Source organism: Podarcis melisellensis (genome assembly GCF_964234715.1).
Source record: "Podarcis melisellensis genome assembly, chromosome: 7".
NCBI lineage: Eukaryota > Metazoa > Chordata > Lepidosauria > Squamata > Lacertidae > Podarcis > Podarcis melisellensis.
In genome coordinates, this window is record NC_138539.1 from 43668367 (window position 1) to 43693364 (window position 24998).

General features: G+C 44.0%; 1 protein-coding gene and 1 pseudogene across 3 annotated transcripts in view; one reads left to right on the top strand and one right to left on the bottom strand.

Annotated features, from left to right (window-relative positions):
• The window catches only part of TAF4B (TATA-box binding protein associated factor 4b), a 65349-nt gene extending 40416 nt beyond the window's left edge, over positions 1 to 24933 (bottom strand). Inside the window, exons 1-4 of one of the 2 annotated variants that reach the window (XM_081919522.1) lie at positions 24790 to 24933; positions 17419 to 17583; positions 1161 to 1309; positions 465 to 569 (exon numbers count right to left, since the gene is read on the bottom strand). In XM_081919522.1, coding sequence (XP_081775648.1) covers positions 465 to 569; positions 1161 to 1274 — 219 coding nt within the window. In that variant the 5' untranslated portion in view covers positions 1275 to 1309; positions 17419 to 17583; positions 24790 to 24933. Of the gene's footprint in view, positions 1 to 464; positions 570 to 1160; positions 1310 to 11032; positions 11835 to 17418; positions 17584 to 24789 lie in introns of those variants that run through there. The other variant, XM_081919521.1, reaches the window with a different exon arrangement.
• On the top strand, positions 11955 to 13442 carry LOC309374541 (malignant T-cell-amplified sequence 1 pseudogene; annotated as a pseudogene). The gene is made up of 2 exons (XR_014173495.1): positions 11955 to 12070; positions 12634 to 13442. The product of XR_014173495.1 is annotated as a malignant T-cell-amplified sequence 1 pseudogene (transcript).
• Positions 24934 to 24998: the final 65 nt, after the last annotated feature.

Consider the following 24998-nt stretch of genomic DNA (forward strand, 5'->3'; position numbering starts at 1 on the left):
AAAAGCTACACATAACATCATGCATGCAGATTAGCTCATGTGAACCTACATTTAGATTTAGCAATAACGATTTTGTCTGGCAGATAGTATTCCTAAGAACCATGCACATTTCCATCAACCACCGGGAGCTGAGAATGACCATCACTGAAGACAGCTCATAAAGCATTATGTTTAGAGGTAGACTCCTTTATTGCAGTCAGATTCAGGCATTAGACACTACCATAGGCTGGGGAATATGGATGACTAACCCAACCCATATGGCAACTTGAATGAGGCAGATGACCAGGGAGGGGGTTAGTTTTCCTGTTCCTCAGTATGTTTTGAGTTCCATTGGCAAGTGCACCATTGGGTACGTGTAAAAAAATAGTAATACACACAGCATGATTTATAAAGCCACCTGGCCATTTATTAGATTTGTGACTCAGTGGGCTAAAAGGTGCCAGAAAATAACAAGGAAGTCATACCTGGATTACAGCAGGCTTCTTAACATTAGAATTAACAGAAGGAGTTGTCCAAGTCACTGTTGTATGAGGAGCAGCTGATACTTTCAGTACTTGAGTTCCAGAATTCTTTCAGAAAGATAATAGAATATATATTGTTAGGGAAAAGCCTCAAAAGGAAATATTGGGTAAGCAGCCGAGCACCATTTCCTTCTAACTGGACACATCAGTGTTATTTGTCCCAACTGCAAGTATGCTGGGCAAAAGTCTTTTCTGAACAGGAAGATGCAAATGATGCAGAAGGGGATCCATTAGCACGCCGAGTAGATAAGGCTTCTTTCTATGGATAGGCAGAAATGCTATGACGTAAGAAGCATTTCAGGCTATGACTGTTCAAGTGTTTTTATTTCTAAGTACTGAATTTTTTCCATCCATGTAGTTAACAGTGATAGCTGGTATGAGCAAGTTGAATGCAGAGGAAAGAACAGAAAATCACTGTACTATATAGGCAATTAAGGCTTAACATTTTAAAGTTGTTTAAGCTCCTACGTACGGGCAAGTGGTGCCAGCAGAAAATGGAAAGGATTCCTGCATCTAGACTAGATTCACTTCACTGCTGCACCCACATCCCTGAGAGTGACATACACTGGCCCAAGTCCCGTGAAAAGCTATAGTAGCAGAAGAAATACACAACAAAACTGCTATTACAGAGGTATTTACCTGTACAGTCTGTATTTTGACTGTAGGTGCATTTGCAGGCAATGATTGTCGTACCATTGAGTTCTTTTGGGATTGGCTTTGAACTTGAGCAAGTGCTTGTTGGGACAGCAGCATCAGCTGTCCAGTGTTGCTTCTGACAAGAACCGTTCCTGCAGGAAAGAAGATACTATCAGATCCTTCCACTGCACAGTCTTAAGAGCAAGTACATAAATCTGAGATTGTATAATCCAAACTTTTAAGCAAGAAATCGGCAGCATAAACAGTACATGAATTATGCAATATTACACTGCTTCTATAGTACTGCACACTTCCCTTCTAGGCTCCTCTGTTTAAACAGCAGACTACTACATTCCTGCTGTGCTCCAGTTAGTGTTATGACAGTCGTAGCTTATTGTTTGACCTTTTAAAAATCCATCAAACATATTTAAGAATAAATTCTGAATTGGTCTAGTTTAGTCACGCATCTCTGCTCTCACAGCTTGCAATATAGAGATGTTAAGACACGGCACACCACAATGTTAGTCCTGCTTTTGGCAACAGCTTCTGTATTAAATATTTTTAGATTACACATATTTATAACTCTCCCCCTTTCACTCAGGGGTCCGAGGCCAGGGTACAAACACCTAAAAATCACAAATATATAAAATCAACACAAAACAATCATGAACGAAATCAAACGGCAACAACAACAAAATGAAAATGCAGCCAGGAGAAACAAGTCAAAATGCACCTGACACCCAGCCCCAAAGGCCTGGACAAAGGTGTGTTTTCACCTGCCTTTGAAAAGACCAAAATGTTGGAGCATGATGCACCCAAGGGGAGGTCCTGCCTTACTTAAAAAGTAATTATCATAGTCTTGATAGACAATGCTGTGTGACTGCACACTTCTGAGACCACCTGTGTGTTTCTTTTTAGGCAAGAAATCTCATGCTTGAGATTCTTCACCAGACAAGGCTCATTCTAAAAAAAAAGGTGAGGGCCTTCTTTTGCTCAAATCAGGAATTTTTAATTAGATATACAACTCTAGAATCGAACATTTTAATACTGATTTTAAGGCACTTATCCATGTTTATGATATTAAAGTAGTAAGGGGAAGTCTGCCTCATAGGCACACCCCCCTCCCCAGAGAGCTAGTGTGAGGTAGTGGTTAAGAGCAGTAGACTCGTAATCTGGTGAACCGGGTTCACGTCTCCGCTCCTCCACATGCAGCTGCTGGGTGACCTTGGGCTAGTCACACTTCTTTGAAGTCTCTCAGCCCCACTCATCTAACAGAGTGTTTGTTGTGGGAGAGGAAAGGAAAGGAAAGGAGAATGTTAACTGCTTTGAGACTCCTTCGGGTAGTGATAAAGCAGGATATCAAATCCAAACTCCTCTTCTTAATCCTACTTCCGCAAACTATTCACTGCTGGAACAGGGGCATGTTGCCAACAACAGGATTTAACCCAGCCCTAGTGCCCATTAGCTGATATCACAAACCCCACATTTCGGGGAAATGGCCTTGCAGGCCAGGATTGTCCTATGAGCCAAAGGTTCCCCACCCCTGCTAAATATACTTTTTAATAAGACTTCCAACTCATCCTTAAAAGGGCCAAGAAACCATGCAGAAAGGTATGTTCCTCCTTTCCACATAGGGCAGTGAGCGTTTAAAGTTACAATCATTTCAGGAGTAATAGCTGGGTACTTGTTAAATCCTCTAAATGGTAGGTGCCGTTAGAGAACAAGAAGTTAGAGAGCTGAAAGTGCTGCTCTGCTGTCACCTCTAACCAAGTCAGCTTCAAAACCAACATAAAACCTTGTGAAACTTGTTTGTTTCTAAAGAGAGTGGTACGGCTGTCTATTACGACACCATCAAGTGGTCCTTCTTTCAAATCCCCCATTAACTCTAGGGAGAAACAACCGTCTCAAAGCTCTTGACACCCCCACCAACGCTTCCCTCGGCTATTCTGCAGGTAGCAAGTCAAGAGCCTAACAAAGGCCAGCCTTTGATATCTTCTCTCAGCTACAGACCACTGCTAGAGAAAAGGTTTAATTGGTATGTGTAGTTCCAAGTTGGGGGAGGAAGAAGGATCTGGGACAGCCTGGAAGGATAAACTAGGGCACAAGTAACAGAAGAGAAGGCAGAAGAAAGAAAAGAGGAGGGGGACTGGTAAACATACGGGAAAACTACAGCAACTGTGGCTTCAGAGGAGGAAATGCTTGAAACTTAATTTATTGTTGACTTTATAGTTCACCCTTCACAGAAACTGTAAGATAAATAGCAAACATATAAAATTCATTAATAAAAAAAGAGTAGCAGTGTGTAAAGAGGGGTAATAAGAAACATCCAAGTGTTTCCAACCATCAGCAACTCCCAAAGGTGTGAGTAAAGAAGTGCTTGGGTACAGGAGTATAAATGAAGACAAAATTGCAAATTAAGGGTCTCATGCTCATCTGCAATTTGCAAGCCTGAAACTGCAATCCTAAACACACATGTCTAAATAAGCTTACGGTGCACTTATTCATAAGTATGCATGCACAGGACCTAGCTGTAACACACACACACACACACACACACACACCCCTAAAAATGCTTTGACATCTCAGTACAAAATGCACAATCTACGTAGGGTAGCCTGGGTGCCACAAAGCTTTGGTGCCTTTGTTCTACTTTCTACCCTACATTTATTTTCACTTGTATACATGGGCTGCATAAAAGGCCAAGAGGCACTTCACATCATGTGTCCAAATGTCCTTAAGAATGAAGCACATGGCTCTGCAATAGTTATAATCCTGTCTGCTAACTGCAACGTAGTTGTACAACACTGCCATCTAATGGTGCAGCTAGTTAAGTGTGTGTTTTCCCTTCATGAAATTCTAAGCATGTGTCACAAGTGCCTGAGAACATGGATTATCTAGTGCTGCTCTACAACACTCGCCCACATTTGAACACCTGCCGGGAGAAACAGTTCTAGGGTTGAACCGAAACAAGTGCTCTGTGTGGTGGCCTAATAACTGTTGCCTTAGAACATCTGCATAGGAGGTTGGGTGCCCCTGAGCACAGAAAGGAAGGGGACAGTGCACATCTGGAAGAATCCCAAGAACAGGTAAGCAACACATAACCAGAAGAAAACCTATTTGCTACTTCGCTCCACAGGAGGCAGTGTTTGGTAACGGCAACAAAAGTGTCACTGTGCAGGTGGCCCTGGCTATTGCTATCTTGCTCATCAGCTTTGAAAATCTTTCTAATAACTGCTAAGCCACCCCAACCCAGGAATTATCTGAACAGAACTATATGTGCAGTAGTTTGTATATACTTCTGCTTTGGTTTTCAAACAAAGCAGCTATTATTGTGCCAGAGAACTTAAGATCGATTTAATATTTCCCTCTGTTGCCTCCACTAAAATGCCTGTTCCTGCATTTTAGACAGGCATGGGGAAGAATAACTATGAAAGTAAGTTGTGGGGAACACTCGGGTCCTCAAAACACAACCCAGTAAAATGCTACTGAGTGACTTAATCAGCTGAGACCTCTACAAAGGCACTTATGACAAGTTCCCTTTGAATGCTAAAGGCCGAAAGTTCAATGGTTCCCATTGTAAGATTTGGGAATTTAGGAGGGGTAGGGTTTTTTTTTTTTTTAGAAATTGGGAAATTCTGAATTGGATAAATTTCCTATGCATCAGAAAACTTTCTGAAACCCTTGAGAAAGCCCCTAATATCTTAGCCTTTCCTCATAGCAGAACGTTCAGACCCCACATTCTTAAAATGTGAAATTAAGGGTTTTCTGCCACAACTTACATCACTTTACACTTGCTTACACAGAATTGCATTAGCAATGGCTAATACCACCCTTTCATTACATTTGGAGAGATCATTTACAGCTCTTCACAACCTATTTGTTTTACCCACCCTGAACAATTTAGTGCCACCAGCAAACTTGGCTACCCTGCCCCTGCTCAAGGGCAAACTTTACCCAACCTGGTGCCCTCCAGGTGTAGACTATGATGCCCATGATCCCCACAGCTTCACTAGCTGCAGCTGATGTGAGGTGAGTTCCAGTTCAAGTATCTGGAGGGCACCAGGTTGGGGAATGTTGCTCTCTAGGGCCTGGCTCATAAGCTTCCACAATTTTGCTGTTTCAGAGCACCAGCCTTTGCTGACTACAAAGCAGAAAGTGTTACTTCCCAATTCTTCAGCCAAGTTCAAGCATAGTTACCTTAGTGAGTAATGGCAATAATAGTGTGCAAGAACAACCATTCCCAGTGCAGAATGCAAATAAGTTCTTTCAGTACATTATTAATCCTGTATAATGAATACAACTTCCTCAACAGAAAGTCTGGAATACCCTGGCCTTTAAGGTGCAATCACTACCAATGACAACAGACTTTTGACAGCATGTAAAAAGTGGCTTTTCACCCAAGCATTTGGCTAAAGTGGTGCCAGTGTATTCGATGATATAGTAAGTTGTATTTTAAAGAAATACTGCTTTATTGTGTTTGTGTGCGCAACTGCATGAACAATGAATAGTGGGCTACAAGTATTTTAAATAAACATCCTACCAGCTTTATGAAATTATTCATGTGCGTTACTAAACGTCTATTTGGTCAGAAGCTCTTCTTGAAGGTTGCTTTGAGCCTTTGGAGACACAGGACACACTTGCAGCAACTTTTCATCTTGTATGCTGCTGTCCTCTCCCCCCTCTTCACCCATTCATTTCTTTCTGTGGTGACACAACACTCTTGACACTCCCTGCAATATAGTTAAGAGAATTGCAGCTCTAGCCTGTACTAACAGTTGCCACCAGCATTTTAGACACCCCCAGTCTAGACCCAGGGAAATCCTGATCTGCAGTATTTTTTAAGGAGAAGGGGCAAACTGCTTCCAACTCCCCAGAGCAGTCAAGCACATGTGCTATTCAGCCAACTGTCTACAAAAGAAGCAAGTTGCAGAAACAGTAGCAAACAGAAAGCAAGAAAAAGTAGCGACCAAACAGTAGCAAACAGAAAGAAGAAACAAAACCAGTAATTTCTAGACAACCTTGCTGATACAATTTCTAAGTTGGTTTCAGCAACTTGCATGCATTCAGCCAGCCTTATAGTTAAGCACTAGCCTGCTGGTGGACCATATGCTGCTCATTACGGACTTCACTCTGGGTCACATGGACTTTACATTGCAGTGGAGCGTCTACCCAATATTATATTTTACCCTCTATTTTGGCACTATTGCAGAATCCCATTTTTATTAAGTGACAAGTTTAGCTGATTTTAAAATGCAAGACTAAAGAGATGCGGGTCGGGGCTACTGATTCTTCTAGACCTGTCAGCAGCCTTCGACATGGTCGATCACGAACTCCTGGACCACCGCCTTGCCGACGTGGGGATCCAGGGCACAGTCCTTCAATGGCTGCGCTCGTTTCTCTCTGGTCGGGGACAGAGGGTGGCGCTTGGGGGGGGAATTGTCATCCCGCCACTCCTTGGTGTGTGGTGTGCCCCAGGGTGCAATACTCTCCCCGATGCTTTTTAACATCTTTATGCACCCCCTCGCCCAGCTTGTCCGGAGTTTTGGGCTGGGCTGCCATCAGTATGCTGATGACACCCAACTCTATCTGTTGATGGACGGCCACCCGGACTTGGCCCCAGACACACTGATCAGATGCTTGGAGGCTGTGGCTGGATGGTTACGTGGGAGCCGGTTGAAGTTAAATCTTTTGAAGACAGAGGTCCTCTGGCTGGGACGGGACGACATGGGACTGAGGGGGCAACTCCCATCTCTTGTGGGGGTGCAATTAGTGCCAGCACCGTCCGTTAAGAGTTTGGGTGTAATCTTCGATACCTCCCTCTCCATGGAGGCGCAGATTGCAGCTATAACAAAGGCGGCGTTTTTTCATCTCTGCCAAGCTAAGCAGTTGGCTCCTTACCTCTCTCGCCCTGACCTAGCCACTGTGATCCACGCGATGGTCACCTCCAGACTGGATTATTGTAACTCGCTCTACGTGGGGCTGCCCTTGAGACTGACCCAGAAACTCCAGCGGGTGCAGAATGCCGCAGCGAGACTCCTTACGGGGTCTTCGCTTAGAGATCACATTCATCCGGTGCTATACCAGCTGCACTGGCTCCCGGTGGAGTACAGGATCAGGTTTAAGGTGCTGGTTTTAACCTTCAAAGCCCTATACGGCCTAGGGCCCTCGTACCTACGGAACCGCCTCTCCTGGTATGCCCCACAGAGGAACCTACGGTCTTCAAATAAAAACACCTTGAAGGTCCCAAGCCACAGAGAGGTTAGGCTGGCCTCAACTAGAGCCAGGGCTTTTTCGGCTGCGGCTCCAACCTGGTGGAACGCTCTGTCACAAGAGACAAGGGCCCTCCAGGACTTGACATCTTTCCGCAGGGCCTGCAAGACAGACCTGTTCCACCTGGCCTTTGGTCAGGGCGCAGCCTGACTCCCTCATTTGGCAATCTTTACAAAACTTTAGTCTATGGCTGCCATCAATTTTGATTTTAATTCATTTTTATAATGTTTTATAATGTTGTACTGTTTTAGTGTTGTTAGCCGCACTGAGCCCGGCTTCGGCTGGGGAGGGCGGGATATAAATAAAACTTATTATTATTATTATTAATCAGAATGATTTGTTTTAAATGTACTAATACTATCAGCATTATGGAAGAGGCATTATTCCCTAGTAGAAGGGGATGATTCTTCCACGATAATGACTACTATAGCTCATGCTTGCATCTAAAAAAAATTGCTTCAAAAAATAGAGAGTGCATGTGTTAATTAGGTAATTGTCCTAGTCCTCACATAAGTCACTTCTAATGCCAAAGCACAGTAAGTAGATTTCATCCTATGCTATCCCTAGAGATGCATGTACAGGTTCTTACTTGTCTGCCACTCTTTGGATTATTTTTTTTAAGACACAGAGGGAGACTGCAGATGCATAAATTCATGCTCCAATTTAAACTGTTGTATAAAGCATGACAAAATCTGGAAACCATCAGCACAGTTGGGTTATGTAATTGCATTTTGTCTAGAATAAAGGAAATCACTGTGGCAGACAGGCAAAGGTAGAGAGAAGGACAAACAAGCTTTGCCTACGTTTGTCCATTGAGGCTGAGCATTCAAGGATGTCTCGCTCATGTGGGTTGCAATATCAGCTACTGTTTTTCAAAGCAGTGCAATCTTAGTAAGAAAAACAAAAAATATTATGGCTATGTCCAACAGCGATGTGGGACTTTTTGGAAAATTTTGAATTAGATGATGTCTCATCACCCTAAATTGACGGTTTGATGTATCACGCTTAACTACATTATTTAAAAAGAAGAAAAAAGGAGCTCCGTGTTAATTTAACATGCTGTATAAAAACCTCAACTCTTTCTAGCAGCTCAAAATAGATAAATAGAAATATTTGATTAAGAACACGTTATGTTTCAATAAAAATAATGAAAGAGAGCTTTGACTGTATTTAAATGCTTGCAAACACTATTCTATAGCAGCCGCTAATCCCTGGAACTCCCTTCCATAGGAAAGCCATATGGTACATTGCTTGATTTTTTAGGAGGGCAGTTAATTTTTTTCCTGTTTAGACCAGCTCTTGCATCCCTCATTATTTGGGGTGCTGTGAATTTCTGTACACATGGGATTTTGTTTCTTCTCCTTCCCTAATGCACCCCCGCAAAAAAAAAAAATCTGCTCTGGAGGGTCACCCAAACCCTCTAGAGCTGATTTTGAGGGTGTCAATTGCATGTACATTGAGAAGTTCAATTGCATGTACAGAAGTCTGAGTGAGCAGATATGCAGCTTTTGATACAGCTTCAAAATATTTTAAGATGTTACAATTCACACACTTTAGACTTGAGGGGAAAAATTAAGGTGTCGAAAACTATTAAATACTCATTTTAGCATGCTAGATACTCAATGCATAAGTAATTGTGTTTTCTTGGGAACAGTCATAAGAAATTATGACTTTGGTTGCACATTTTACTAGCATTATTATTCATTCTAGCTGCCTAGCTCAGCATGTATTTTTTTCATGCAGGCAATCCCATGAAACAATGAATTTCTAAAACTGAAAACATTATGTACAAAAATATGGTAGTGATATCTTTTCCAGTAAATTCTTCCTATCACTGATGCCTTCAGTAATGCTCAGATGTTGTCAGGGAAGACACACTACAGGTTGCCTTGATGTAACAAGTCATCCTTAACACAGCTAGCAGCATGGACCAACAGCAACAATTAATACTTGGATAATATGGTAAGGTACATTTTTCAACTTGTTACTTGCTCTGGGCCTGCAGCCACTCTGTCAGTCAATGGCACTCATGGCAAGTAATGTTTGTTGTGGCAAAGTTTGTGTGTGACCAACAATAGCCCTGCCACCACTATGCAGGAGTTTTTTCTGCCACTAGTGTTAAAATGTATATGAAACAAATGAGGAGGAAATAATCTGCAGCTGCTCTGGAGTCTACCAACCTGTGACCTTCCTTCAACAGATACATTGGCACAGATTCAAAATTAGGGCAGGAAAATCAGTGCATTGCCATGTTTCCTCAAAAAGACAAGCAGCACCATGAGATATAGATAACTACCAACTCCAAGGTCACCCACACTCAGTTTGAACTGCAGGATCTCCTAGGATGATCACTCCCTTTCATGCATACCAAGGGAGCAATGAATAAGACTGAAACTTATCAATTTGCTCCTGATTTCATGACATATGTTGTTGGTGACAAGAAGAGCAATGTCTGAACAGGCCCCTGCAGTGGCACTCCTGCCAGGGTTGCTAATTAGATAACTATTTTCGTATTGTCACATTTGCTACACAGAAATTCTGCCATACCAAAGTCTAACAGCTAATATTTAAGTTTGTTCCAACTCCTAATATTCTCTCATTTTAACACCTGCCACCTGCACCTGTCAAGTAATGAAGAAGTCTGGGTAAATGAGAGTAATATCAATTTCTCAAAAAGGTAGAACTTTAATTAGAAAAATATGATACCAATTCAAAGCTGAAGCTAGCGTCAAATCACATTTTAATAGCACAAGATATCAAAACTTCGACATTAAAAGCTTGGGTGTCAAAACGTTTTGAAAAACTTTTGCAAGTATATTAGAGAAGGAAACTAAGCCTACCTCAGGCAGGCAAAAAAGTTCATGTCAGTTTATTATATGTGGCACAAGCATAACTTAGATGAGCAATTTAGCAACAGTTCAATGGAATCATTTCACGCAAATATGCAGTTGTGGGAACTTTTAAGTCACTGATCTGCAATTAGAAAGTGAAACTAAGGGGATTACAATACTAACTTTCTCCCTTTACTTCTACAATAGTCTATGTCACACTTCTAGAACATAAAAACGTTCACTTAATATTGAATCGGAGTGTTTCCATATAAAGACTTAATGCTGTGAACCATACAGTACAGATACTGCAGATGGGTTGCTGGAAACTTTGTTTTTAAAAGTCCTATCTGATTTTCCCAAGGAATCTGCATTGAATGGGGGGGGGAGGCAGAGATACAGGCTGGCATTTTGGTGCCAACAACATTCAGTGGGCAGGTGCTGAGAAGGGGTGATGAAGGCTACTCCATCCCCACAATAAACACCATTTAACCTGCTCAGCACTCTGCAGAGTTTGAACAGGAGTCCCATGTCGTTGTCCCCACTCCCACCCCGATAGCAGAAATTGAAGCTGGGACCGTCTGCATGAGAATCAGTTCTTTGCCATGAAGCAATCGTCCCTGCTCTCATGTTTAGAAGGCACATCCCACCACGATGCCCACAACTCGCCACTAGTCCCCTGATGACTTGACCCGTTAGCTGAAAACAAAACAAAACTTGGCGGCGCCTGGCCTCATCCAACAGGAGCGCTGCCAGGAAAGGGAGAAGGCAACTCACCCGGCGGGATCTGGAAGTTCGCAGGTAGCTGTATCGTCACCGTCTGCGGGGCTTTGGGGGCTCCGGGCTGAGGGGCCGGCAGCCTGGTCCCCGCGCCGGGCGTCTTGGGGAGCTGCTGAGCCGGAGGCGCCCCTTTGCCCGCCGCGGGAGCGGACGCCGCTCGGGGCTGCTGGGCGACGGGAGGAGGGACTCTGCTGAGGGGAACTTCGGCGCTCAAGGCGACCGCCGCGGCGGGCGGCGCCGTGCTGTGGGCGCGCAGCGCAGCCGGGGCCTCGCGGAATCCCCCGGTCCCATTCAAGGCGGCGGCGGTGGTGGCGGGGCCGGCCGCCAAGGCAGCGAGCTCAGGAGACCCGGAGGGCAGGACCCTCCCCGGCGCGGCTGCTCCCGGGGTCGTCATGGAGGAGAGGGCGCGCGGCGGAAAGTGCGGGAGCCTTGCGGAGACTCCGAGCGAGTCCACAGCATAGCAGCCTCCGAGGGAGCCGGCGAAGCTTCCGCAGCTGACGATGCGGCAAAAGCAGCGGCGGCAGAGTCCCCAGCGAAACAAGCTGCCTCAGAGGCTGCACCGCTCGCGGACCAAGCACGAGTTAGGGGCACGGCTGCAGAAAACACATGGTCACGCAGCCGCTGCCGGCTTCTCCTCCTCAGAGGCGCGCACGTGTAGCGCCAGGCACTTCTCGCCTGGAGCAGAAGGCTCCAGCCAGGACAGCGGCGCACGCGAGCCGGCAACGCCCTACGGAGCCCCGCGCCGCCTCCAAGACCCGCCCCGAGGAACAGCCCCCAAGCGGCTCCGCTCTCCGTTAGCCATGTTTATATAGCCACGCGGGGCTCCCCGGCGCACGCGCCCTGGCTCTCCTGGCGGCTCATTGGCTACACCGGGCAACCTCGGCTGGGCGGCGTCACGCAGAGAGCACGGCCCCCCGCGCCGCTGAAGAACGCCGGAGGCGGAAAGTTATTGGGGAAATCGAACGCACTTGGTGGTTTTCTCTCTCTTACACCCAAACACACTCACTCACCGAAGGCGCACGTTGCATCGAAGAAGTAAGTGGAGTTGGTAATGCCAACAGAATGCCTATAATTTAGGGATTTGTCCTTTTAAAATGTTTGCTTTGGGGTGGTGTTTTCTTTAAATTGATATTACTTGGGGAGTCAGCGCAGTGCTCATCCACAGGCACCCCTGCAGCCTTGTAAATAAGCACCCCGAAAGTTACTAGCATGCAAAGAGGAAGAAGCTTTTGGAGGAGTGAATAACACAGCAGCGTGCTGTTTTTCCGTAAAGAGTGCAGAGGAAGGAAATGGAGCTCTAACCTTCCACCACCCACCTGCTCACTTTTCTGCATAAAATTTCCTGCACTGAGCTGCATGCATTTCCTTGTTACTTACGGCTTCCAGGCTAGTGGTTCAATACAAGTCTACTGTGTTAGGGCTAACTTTTACCAGTTGAAACTCCCATTAAGCATTTTAGAACATTGCCAATTCTGTGTCTGTGGTTCATGCTGTTCATCATCTTAATGCAGACCCAGTGTGTTAGTAATTTAATCCTTAAATATTTCCTACTACTATAATTGGTTAACACAATCTAGCATTTTTCTGCTTATCTGCAGCTGCCAATTCCTAATCAACAAGTAGAAATCGTGGCTTGGGCTTGAGAGTGGGAACAGGGCCTGCGTGGGAGCTGCTGCTGCTGCTGCTGCTGTCAGTCGCTGGCCTTCCAGGCCCTCAGTTCTTGGGGCTCTCGCGGAAACCCCAGCAAGATGTTCAAAAAATTTGATGAAAAGGAGAATGTGTCCAACTGCATCCAGCTAAAAACGTCAGTTATTAAAGGCATTAAGAACCAGCTGATAGACCAGTTTCCTGGCATCGAACCGTGGCTAAACCAAATTATGCCAAAGAAAGACCCTGTGAAGATAGTACGTTGTCATGAACATATAGAAATCCTCACAGTAAATGGAGAATTGTTGTTCTTCAGGCAAAGGGAAGGACCATTTTATCCCACGCTCAGATTACTTCATAAATATCCATTCATTCTACCACATCAACAAGTTGATAAAGGAGCCATTAAATTTGTACTTAGTGGAGCAAATATCATGTGCCCTGGTCTGACGTCTCCAGGAGCTAAACTTTATCCTGCTGCTGCTGATACAATCATGGCAATAATGGCCGAAGGAAAGCAACATGCCCTGTGTGTTGGAGTCATGAAGATGTCGGCAGAGGATATTGAGAAGGTCAACAAAGGAATTGGCATTGAGAATATCCACTATTTAAATGATGGTCTCTGGCATATGAAGACATATAAGTGAAGAAGCAGGAAGAATCCATTGGATTTCAGCTGGGCCTGTTTTTAATTCTTCTTATAAAATGTGTGGCTAAATGTAAAATTTGTGGTGATGCTAAATAAATCAAATGAATGCTGGGGGGGGGGAAACAAGTAGAAATGGCATGTAAATAAAAGTTTGCTTCATCAAACAACTTTAGTAATTCTTCAAAAGAATTGCTGTTATTGTGTTCAGATGATACTGTATGCTGTTTAATTTATATTCTCCTGCTGAATTGAAATTCAGTATATTGTTTTCCATCTGTCTGAAGTGTTCAAGACTGGTGAATTCCCTTTCAACAATATGAGTCCCTTGGTCTGAGCTACTCAGGAAAAGCAATTACAATATAATTGTAGGTGTTTTCTCCCCCTCTTCGCTTGTGCAGTGCACCTAAATTCTTTTTAATGAGAAAAAAACAAGACATACAAGTTTTATGCAGCTTTGGGACATCATGAACATGTCACAGTTAACTATTCAATTATTGAAAATGGAATTGGAATCAAGCACCAAATATTGAGAAGTGTAAGTAAACCGTATCATGATCATTTTTTTAGGTTTGTGTAAGAAGCTTGGGTTTTACATGTTGCTTTGTCCAACAGAAATATAAAGGTTATAAGAAATAGGGACTCTCTTAAAATGCAAGCAATAAGCCAACCTGTAAGTGAATTGACAAATCCAATTTAGTTGCTTTTGCTGTATGAATTTTTTATAAGACTACCCATGCTCCTTAGAGAGTTTGAAAAATTATGACATCCATTTAATGGTGATTCCTAGGGAATATTCATGCAACTATTTTTTTGAAGATACACAGGCTTCATCTGGTCTTCAAGCCCCCCCCCCCCAAATCTATTTCTCCTCCAACCCACACCTCATGGGGCTGCCTTTAAAGACAGTTCAGAAGCTTTTGCTGGTACAGAATGCAACAGCCCAGGGATTGGCAAGAGCCAAATTGGGCATGGGGAACCTGTGGCTCTCCAGATCTTTCTGAACTGCAGCTCTTGTCATCCGGGTCCATTGGCAATGAGGTCTGGGGCCAATGAGAGTTGGAGTCCAACAACATCTGAAATGCCACGGGTTCCGCATTCTTGGGCTAAATGGTGCCTGCACTGATAACCTCAAGGCTTGATTACCATAATGTTCTTTGTGTGGGGCTACCCATGTATTTCAGAGGGACGCGGGTGGTGCTGTGGGTTAAACCACAGAGCCTAGGGCTTGCCGATCAGAAGGTTGGTGGTTCAAATCCCCACGACGGGGTGAGCTCCCGTTGCTCAGTCACAGCTCCTGCCAACCTAGCAGTTCGAAAGCACGTCAAAGTGTAAGTAGATAAATAGGTACCACTCCGGTGGGAAGGTAAACGGCGTTTCTGTGCACTGCTCTGGTTTGCCAGAAGCAGCTTAGTCATGCTGGCCACATGACCCAGAAGCTGTACACTGGCTCCCTTGGCCAATAAAGCGAGATGAGCGCCACAACCCCAGAGTCGGTCACGACTGGACCTAACAGTCGGGGTCCCTTTACCTACCCGTGTATTTCAACCAGAAGCTTTAACTAGAGCGGAATGCAGCAGCCAGTCTGCTTACGGGAGCAGATTACTGGCAACAAGTTACCCCATTATATTATTGCTCTGTATTAAGGTTCTCCAAGACAACTGCCTTGCAACAGTCCCCCCCCCCACTTCTCCAGTACTGGAAACAGCATGGATTGCTGTGGTAAATTTCTGTTTGATTCCTCTAAATCACCAGGCCCATACAAAATGAATGTGATCATGTCCAAAGTTTATAAGACTAAGGACGCCGGTGTGCAACAGCCTTTGCCAACCTCATGCCCTCCAGCAATTTTTGAATATTTTTTATCAGTCTCATCCTTTATAGCCATGTTGGCTGAGGCAGATGGCAGCTGTGAGCGTCATGAGGGCAGCAGATTGAGGAAGGCTGTTGTGCACCAAGCAAAAATTATTAAATGAAACTTCTCATCATCTTTCCTCACCTTACCGCCGTTAAGTTAGTATGCTTGTTCAGAGGATAGTAATACATTCTGAGGAAATATATATAATAAAATGGCCAATTGTATCTTTTATTAGGATCTTTTGATCCTAAGAGCTCTCAGGGTGCAATCCTATATACACTTATCTTGGATTAAGGCCTGTTGAACTCAGCAGGGCTTCCTTCTGAGTAGATCCATGTAGGATTGTAGTGCACTTTACCTTGAGCTCAGTGGGAGTTACTTCCAAGTAAAAGTGATTAGGATCAGACTGAACATTACGTAGATCTATGGCCAGACTTGTCTCAGTTCAGAAGAACCAAAATTATTGACTGCATGAAGAAAAACAAGCAAATTGACACAGAAGCGGATGCTACTCACAGCTTGTATTAACAAAATAGTTTACATGCTTCAAGTGAGGAAACTGCTCCCCTCCCCTAAAAATTCTGTGTATGTGCCATATTTTTCCATTTAATTTTCTTATGCCTTGAGTATATCTTTCCCACTGTGGCAGATGCACAGAAGCAATCATGAGAGCTGCAGTATGTTTTCCCTGAAATATTAATTGTAAAAACTATTCTTCAGAATTGTATGTTAACAAAACTGATTGTCACACTGTGGAAATTAGGATGGTAATTTCCCCCTAAATAATACACAAAATTATGTTTTCATATGCTTTCCCAGAACCCTTTCATACCCATAATGTTCTCAATATGGGGCTTCTTACAGTATATTATAAATTAGCATCAATTACTATAGCTCACAGCATTGTCAGTCTAGAGACAGAGACAACAGAAGTCACATAACGTTGTACCACCAGATGCTAGGGGACACCTTGTGCACTTCATGAATTTTCAATTGAAAGGCACAGTTGCCAGTTAGAATAATTTATATCAATTCTATACAGGTGTAGTTTGTTTAGCTCCTATTTAGCCAATCACTCATAACCATAATAGCTGGTTTTGTTGCACCAAAGCAAATGCTTGGGTTTCCTGTTGTTGTTTTGCCACACTGTGAAACCTAATATACAACTGATACATGATTTGAGGTGGAGAAAGCAAGTAAGTTTTATAGGGGTTATTGGCTGATTCCTAACTGGTCCCAAGACAGGAGCAAGCTAGCAGTAAATCACACCAAGAAAGTTGGAGTTAACTCATTATTATCAAAAACAGGATCTACACAGGAGTGTCAGACCTAATGAGCATAGCAACTCATTTCTGGCGGGACTTGCCCCCATGAAGCAGTTGCAGAGACTGCAAGTTCCCGCCTCCCCGCAGCTGCCTAAGTCCCCTCCTCTCCAGGGTTTTCCCCAAGCAATCTGACACAGCAACTGTGTGTAGCTAACATCTCCTCCACCCTTTTCATAACTCTCCTGGTTCTGGGAGACATGCGGGGGGGGGGGGGGCAGAAGAGGAAGTTGTTGCAGCAGGAGGGGAAGACACTCATGCCTCTTCAACAGTTGGACTCTGCCTCTTGACCTCCCTCCTCTCCTGCTTCAGCTTCTGCCTCTTCTTCTGGCCTCCTCTCTGCCACAGGCTCCCCCAGCTCACTAAGCCCTGTTACCCCTTCAGCTTCTGACACCTCCTCCTCCCAGGCTTCTTCCTCTTCTCTCTCTGACCACCGATTGTCATCCCAGCACCAATCCCCGGACTCTGAACCTTCTTCCTTTTGGGGGTTCCCCAGCTGGTTCCTCCCACCATTCCTCTTTATCCAACCAGCCCATGATATCTCATGATTCTTTGTGCCAGACCATTCCAAAACACACTGAGTTGGATCCAGATTTGGGGTTGTATTCAACACTGTTGTTCCACTTGCATAATAGGCTTTTGCTTGCACGATGGAACTTCCCTGCCCTCTCTTCTGCAACCCCCACCCGTTCACTCTCGAAATGTTTTTCCACGTGGTTGAGAAACCCTATAGAACAGTTTTGTGGGTCCTTGAGGAAAGGTGAGGAATAAGTCCCACTGCACAAGCAGAAGTCTTGAATAAGTAGAACAGCAGCATTGACTACAACTAGTGCTATTTTTCTAGAAAAAGAAGTGCTGGAACTCACCATGAACATCTCCCTCATTCTCTTAGAATGGCAATGGCACCCACCTGAGAGTTGTCAGAACTGAGTTCTGACTGAGAAGAAGCCCTTAGTTTATTGCGCTTGGTCACCATTGAAATCAGCTGGGCACATTAATAACTTAAGACCCGGAGATTTCTGTCCCCTAGATTTGAACAGACATATCCAGATGACTCCATGCTCTAGAAGAATGGCTGGAAAGGGAGGAGAGATGTAGAGAAATGCCAAAATAAAAGGCTACAGAAAGAATAATCTCATTATCTGGACAAGTCGCTTCTTGTACACAGTAAGACGCTATTTTAAAATGTCCCCAGGGTTGCAAGTGAGGATTGCTCATAGAAATAAACTCAGAAATCCAAGATTGGGAGCCAATGTGTACTCACACAAAAGACCTCAACAAGGAAAATATTTTTTTTCTGGGAGGTTGATATATTTTTAATATTGCCATTTCAGAACTCAGTTTTGACTCTATTCTTTAATGTAGAGATTTGCCTGTTTGTCCTATGTAGAATGTTGAAGGGAATTTCTGGCAGATGTCATCTGTCATATCTGTTATATGTCTTTTGCACCTAGTTGGTACATCTTGGGGTTCCAGTAAAAAGTAAAGTTGATCCGAAAGTCTGCCTACCCCTAACATAGTTGGTAGCAATCAACAAGAATGTCACTGGAGATAGGAGGATTTATTAAACAACATTTGTACATGCATCTACAAAGCAAGCTCATCAGTCTGAAAATTCTGTGCACATAATAATCTGAGTCTGAGAAAACCTTCTAAGGAAAGTGACACACACAAATTGTAATGCAGTCAAGCCTGAAGAGTAAACACACAAATTTGTATTCGAAACTACACGCTATAGTGACATGTCTAGCCGCCACTATTATGATGATGATTTATTAGACACGTAACATAAGCACACCACTGTCACACAATCCTAAGGAATGAAGGAATCCCCATTTAGGATCTGTGAGCAGTGATTATTGATTTACATGGACCAAGTCTTCAGCACTTCTCTTTTGCAAAGAGAATCCCATGGCTTTTCCCAATCTGCTGCCCTCCGGTTGTTTTGGACTCGAACTCCCATCAGCCTCTGCAAACATGTCCAGTGATCAGGGATGATGAGAGCTGTAGTTCAGAACATCCGGAAGACGCCAGGTTGGGGAAGACTGCTCCATGGTATTCATTACATGACAAGGGCACAATACAAATTACATGCTTCAGATTGTCACCCTATGAAATCAGCAGCAGTAGGTGGCTTGTGATGTAAGCTGTATGGAAAGAAGAAGAGTTTGGATATGATATCCGGCTTTATCACTGCCCTAAGGAGTCTCAAAGCGGCTAACAATCTCCTTTCCCTTCCTCCTCCACAACAAACACTCTGTGAGGTGAGTGGGGCTGAGAGACTTCAGAGAAGTGTGACTAACCCAAGGTCACCCAGCAGCTGCATGTGGAGGAGCAGGGAATCGAACCCGGTTCACCAGATTACGAGTCCACCGCTCTTAACCACTACACCATGCTGGCCCAGTTCCCAACCCTGAATCACACATAACATGTTAATATATGTTGGAACAACCTTGGGTCCCCAAATGTTGTTGGACTACAACTCCCATAATCTCTGACCACTGGTCCTGCTAGCTAGGGATGCTGTCTTGAATGGAGGCAGTCTAAAAAGATGTGTCATTGGAGCATGTGGGGATAACGTAGGTTCACTTCAGAGTTGGTGCCTTCTGCTGGGATGAACTCAAGCCAGATTTTGTTCTGGGTTGCTAATGGAGGCAGAGGAGAGGCACTGACAAGGCGTGAAGTTTCCCTCTCGTGAAAGCAAGCAAGTGTAGCGTAGCAGTCTGGGAAATGGATTCACGTACCTTTTCAACCATAAAACTCAATGACCTGGTTTGAACACCATGGTAAGCCACAGTGTCTTACTGACACCACCACCTCCATCTCACTAACCTGGGGGGCCTGTGAGTCTGTGGTTTGCCTCGGGAGCCAAAATGTGTTGGGCTGGCTGTGGACACCACATACACCACCACAAGCCCTTTGGAGAAAAGAAGGCATACAAATGTGATTAAGAACGTAGAGCCTGCTGGATCAAGCGATGTCACAGCATCCCACCCTGACATTGGCCAGCCAGAGGCCTGTGGAAAACCTGCAAGCAGCATTCAAGCACAAGAGCACTCTACCCTTGATTGATACATAGAATTGATTGATACATGAATTGTAGAAAAGAAGAGAAAAGAAAAGAAAGATAACCTAGGTAGATTTTAAGACTTAGGGGAAGTTAGGCACAACACTGCTGTATTTTTTATTTTATTTATGTACGCATTCTTATGAGTAGGAGACTCCCTTTCAAAAAATAAAGTCAGGCCTTTGGAAGATTTTGTCACTAGGACTGTGCCACTTGTTCCCATTAGTGCTGACTGGTGAACGTGGCATGTATTTTTTATTCTAAAATATTTATATTTGCAAACTAACATGTCACAGAACAGAATCAAAATTTAGCATCGCCGTGACTGTCTCTTGTTTCATTATTATCTCTCTGGAAGAGATCTCAGACACTGATGCCCTTGCAAATGTGCTGTGTTGCTTGGTAAGTTCGTTTTTATATCGAGACACAGGGGCTCATATTTCAAGTGTTACTCTCTGAATATTCCACCCAATAACAAATGCAAATCATAAATGTCAGCGCTGAAAAAGCTGGGCAAGACAAAAGAAACCAATAAATGGAATAAACTCAGGGCATATTTCCCTGTTCAGAAAATCCCTCCAATGCAGTAAAACAGCATCATAAGGAAAGTACATCATCTCACCCTACAAAGTTGCTCTCGTGAGCCAAGCTATGGCACCTCATTATCCGTTAAGCCAGTGACTATGGGCACAACCCAGAGAAAGTCAGGAATGCTAAATCGTAAGGAGATCAAGTAGTCTTGAGCAAAGACTAATTGCCAAAGGCTGCAACCCTAAGGTTATTTGGAAGTAAGCTGTACTGAAACCGGCGGAACTGCATAAACATGGTAGGACTTATTTTCAACAGGGTGATAAGTTTATCTGACTTTCTATTGCACTCAGTTTGAAACAGAGATCTTAGTTTAAAAATAAAAAATAAAATCATGCACAGCCACCCAAACCCCCACCCAGGTAACACCACAAGCCAGCAAGCTAGTGTAGCTGAGGGATCCACGGATCAGCCCCCCCCCCCCCGATCTGAAGTCGCTGGTTCCGTTGCCCTACAGCATCCTGTTCTGGGCCATTCTGCTTCCTACTGCTGGCAGGAACCTTCCCTTTAGCACAATGTTTCTCAGACACTGTGCCTTGGGTCACTTTCAGGAGGTTCTCAGTGCCACAACCTATCCAGGGCTTCCTCAGTTGCCTGTTCCATCACCCAGCTGTGACTTGGGGCTGGATCAATGGGCTCCAGCAACTCCTTACATGCTAAGTAAATGTTGCTAGGAAAAATGTGGGGTGGGGAGGAAGCTAGGTTTCCCTCTCCTATGGGGAAAGGGCCAGAGAGGGGAGGTTAGAAATTCACATATAAGGTGGATGTTATCTTCATCACCACCATCATCAGCATCTGGGAATAGAAAGGAAGGAGATAAGAAGCAAGCTGCTACAGAAGAACGAAGTCAGGAAGAAGGGATGAAAGAAACTTGCAGGTGTTGTGGGGTGGGGAGGAAGAGGTACACTGTGTGTGTAAAAAGAATAGGACAAGAAAATGCAGGAGATGGATAAAAATATGCTGAGACGCAAGTGCATGTGGGAAGGTAAAATATAAAAGCAAAGGCCTTCTCCACTTACAGCCTTTAGATCATAGAATCATAGTATTAGAAGGTACCCTAGCCCAACACCCTGCACTGTAGGAATATGCCACCATCCCGTACAGGGATCAAACGTGCAACCTTGGTGTTATCAGCACTACTCTCGGTATATTCTGCTGACAATGGCAGAGTATCTCCTGAGTAAATGCATGTACTTAGCTTGAGGGAAGATGTGCTATGGAACTGCTCACCACAAGGTAAATGCTGAGTAATTTTCAAGGATGGATCACTTATCAGAAAATGCCAGTGATTTCCAGCTGATTGTGTCAAACTCTCTGCTGCTATTTCCCACCATTTTGTGACAGGTGGGCCTCGGTAATTTTCAGTCTTCACTAAGTTTGAGAAGACCTTTACTAGTGATACTCCTCCCTAGCAGCAGAGAGAATAGGACACAGCATCCTTACCCCCTCAGCTATCAACAAGGTTTTTATTCAGAAGGAAGCCCCTTTGAAATAAATAGGACATGCAACCTGATCCACAGTTCCTCAAAAGTTTTGGTGTCTTCAGTTGCACTTACTTCCAAATATGTGTGCATAGGATTAGACTCTGATCATAAGAGCTTTAAAGCCACTTTTCATTTTGTGCAGCAGCAAAAGGAAACTTGATGTGCCATCTGTGTAAAGCAGGAAACATTGCAGGAACTTCAGGCATATAACTGACACACACAAGAAAACGATTTGGCCGTGGTGCGTTTTATGTTTTTCTGTTTCATGGTTTACACGTTGCTACAGCAAACACCAGTAGAACAATAATGACCCAGGCTGTCATGGTCATTCATCCACTTGTTACAAAATCCAAAAATGGATTTGGATGTCAATCAAATTATTTGTAATGGGGAGGCTGATTAGTGATGATTTCTATACCACTTTATATATTTAAAATATATCTAAGAACTGTAGCAAACAACTGAAGCAACAACAAACAACTTAAACAAAATATTACAAAAATACAGGGTTACATATAAAAATGTTACAATAATACAAATTTACTAATATTGATGTAGTGTATATATAAGTAACTTTGTATTACTGTAACATTTTTATATGTAACTCTACATTTTTGTCAATCAATTCATTTACCTCCTGACACACCCTCCCTCTCAGGCTCTGGGTTCTTGCCCAGGGTCCAAACAAACTTTCAGCTCACCCACAAAAGTCTCACAATAAAGAGTTCATGTAAACAGCAGACATCACCCTAGTCTCTCACTCTAGATTTGCTTTTTATGGGCAGGTCCAAGTTGGATGGTACATCCTTAGGCTGCCCACAGCTGTGTCCCATTCAGCTGCACTCTCCACACCCAGTTCAGGTACAGCAGGTTAGTTGAGCGGTCCAGAGGATGGAGAAAGGCCCCCCTCCACTGACAGCTCTTTCCTCACCGTTTGTCCTTTCCTCCTCCAGATGCTGGCTGAGCAAGTAGTAGCTCAATTGCTTTAGATACACCAGTCAGGTTGTGTGTCTGTACGGCTTTCCTCAGCAATTTCTGTTTCCCTGGGGATGCCATGTGTTCTCTTTTTCCAGGACGCGTCCTCTTTTTCAGGGGTAAAATTTGGGACAAATCGCATTTAGAGCCAGTGTGGTGTAGTGGTTAAGAGCGGTAGACTCGTAATCTGGTGCACCGGGTTCGTGTCTCTGCTCCTCCACATGCAGCTGCTGCGTGACCTTAGGCTAGTCACACTTCTTTGAAGTCTCTCAGCCCCACTCACCTCACAGAGTGTTTGTTGTGGGGGAGGAAGGGAAAGGAGAACATTAGCCGCTTTGAGACTCCCTCGGGTACTGATAAAGCGGGATATCAAATCCAAACTACTACTATTCTTCTTCTTCTTCTTCTTCTTCTTCTTCTTCTTCTTCTTCTTCTTCTGCTTTGAATGACCATCATGGCATTCTCCTTTTTGCTCTGCAAATTAAGGCAAACTGTAGTCTCTGGATGCCCATCCACCTTTCTGCAACCTATAATACCACTGGCCACAAAGACTTGGTGACTCAGCTGCAGAAGCTAACAGACATTCAGATGATCAGAATCAAATTGTTCTTCTGGGTTCCTAACCGGGACATCACAGAATGTAACAATGATAACTGCACCTTCTTTGCTGGGTGCTACATGGTTCAATTTCAGAATGTTTACCATTCAACATCTATATATGAGGCTGTTGGCAACATTCTGCAAACTGGAGGCACAGTATTGGTAATGTCTTTGCAGTCTTTCTAGTCTTGAAGTTAGACTGCTTCAATGCACTCTTTGCATGGCCAGCTGTAACACTATTAATAAGTACAGTAAAAACAGGAATATACTTGCAGAATTGATAACTGACTACTCAGTGTGAATTTATGGCCTTAAATTAAAGCAAGCGAAACTGTTTTGAAGGCTGCAGCTTAAACAGGATAATTGTTCTGTCTCCTGCTTTTTACCCTGACATTTGCCAAAACTCATGACTTAATTTTTTTCTGTTCTATAAAATTTGTTTTTGCTGTCCGATGCATGTGGAGATGCAATATTTCCCCCTCCCCATTCCTTTTTTGATTCTAAAATGAATATAATGAAGTACCAATGGAAAGTAATCAGGTAGAAGCGGAGGAAAACCTCCCAAAATACAGTAAGGGCTGGAAGCAAGTTGTTTGCTGGGTGAGGCACCTTACCACAAGTAGCAGTTTTCAGCTTACCAACTTATAAATCAGTTCCTGTAGCTAGGAAATTTTTACTTGTGGCACCAGAACATAATGGGACCTGGACCTGTGCATTTTCCGTTGTTGCACTTAAACTTTGGAATATCCGTCCTTCTGTCATATGTGAAGCATCATGCACTATTTGCTTTGGACATCTTATAAAGACTAAACAAGAAATCCTTGTAAGCTGCTGAAAGAACAGGTGGAATTTAAGTAATTTTGTGTGTGTGTGTGTATTATTGTAGTGGAGATATTTCTTTTAACAGCACCCTGGCTGGTAGAAATATACAGAAGTTTCTCCTATAATTGTGATTCCAAGGCAGAAAAGGCTTCAACTCCTTTGCGGGGAGGGTTGGCAACCCTGACGCGCACCAACGTATTTGAATAATTATTAATAATAATATTATTTGTACCCTGCCCATCTGGGTGGCTTCCAACAAAATATAAAAAATTATAAAACCTCAAAAACATTAATTCAATTTCTTAAAATGTAAAACAACATTGTAAAATGTAAAATGATTGTAAAACAACAATAAGAACCTCAAGGCGGTTTACAAAAATAAAATTCACAACTATACTTAAAAAAACAAAAACAAAAATATGGCATGTGTGTTTTAAATTAATCCCGCGCCCTTTAAAGCCAAGAAGCAAACAGTGCATTGAAGGAGACAGCAAAGATCCCACTTGAAACGGGACTGAGGGTTTCGCTTAGACGTGCTTTGCCGCACGAGCTGGAAGCTCGCTTTGCTTCTCGCGACTTGAAAGGGAAACGCCAGGCTCAGAAAAGAGTGGGCTGGACCAATGATGCGAGGAACTCGGGGGGGAGGGGGCGGGAATAGATCAACAGAGAACTTCTCTCCCGACCGCCCCCTCCTCTGGGGCTGTAACATTTGTCATCGCTCGAAGGAGGTCGGGTAGGAACGTACCATTGTCGCAGCGAAGGGGTGCGCTCGCTAACAGTCCTCACGGGCTCATTTTCCGGACGGCAACGGGGACCGTTCCGTTTGGAAACGGAGCTACGGGGAGCTGAGTCGAAAGCAGCGCCGCGCCGCCGGGGCACGGTGGCGCCCGATGTCGCCGTTGGCCAGGACGTTGCTCCGTCCCCTCCCCTGTTTTGAGAGTGGCGATGGCTCGG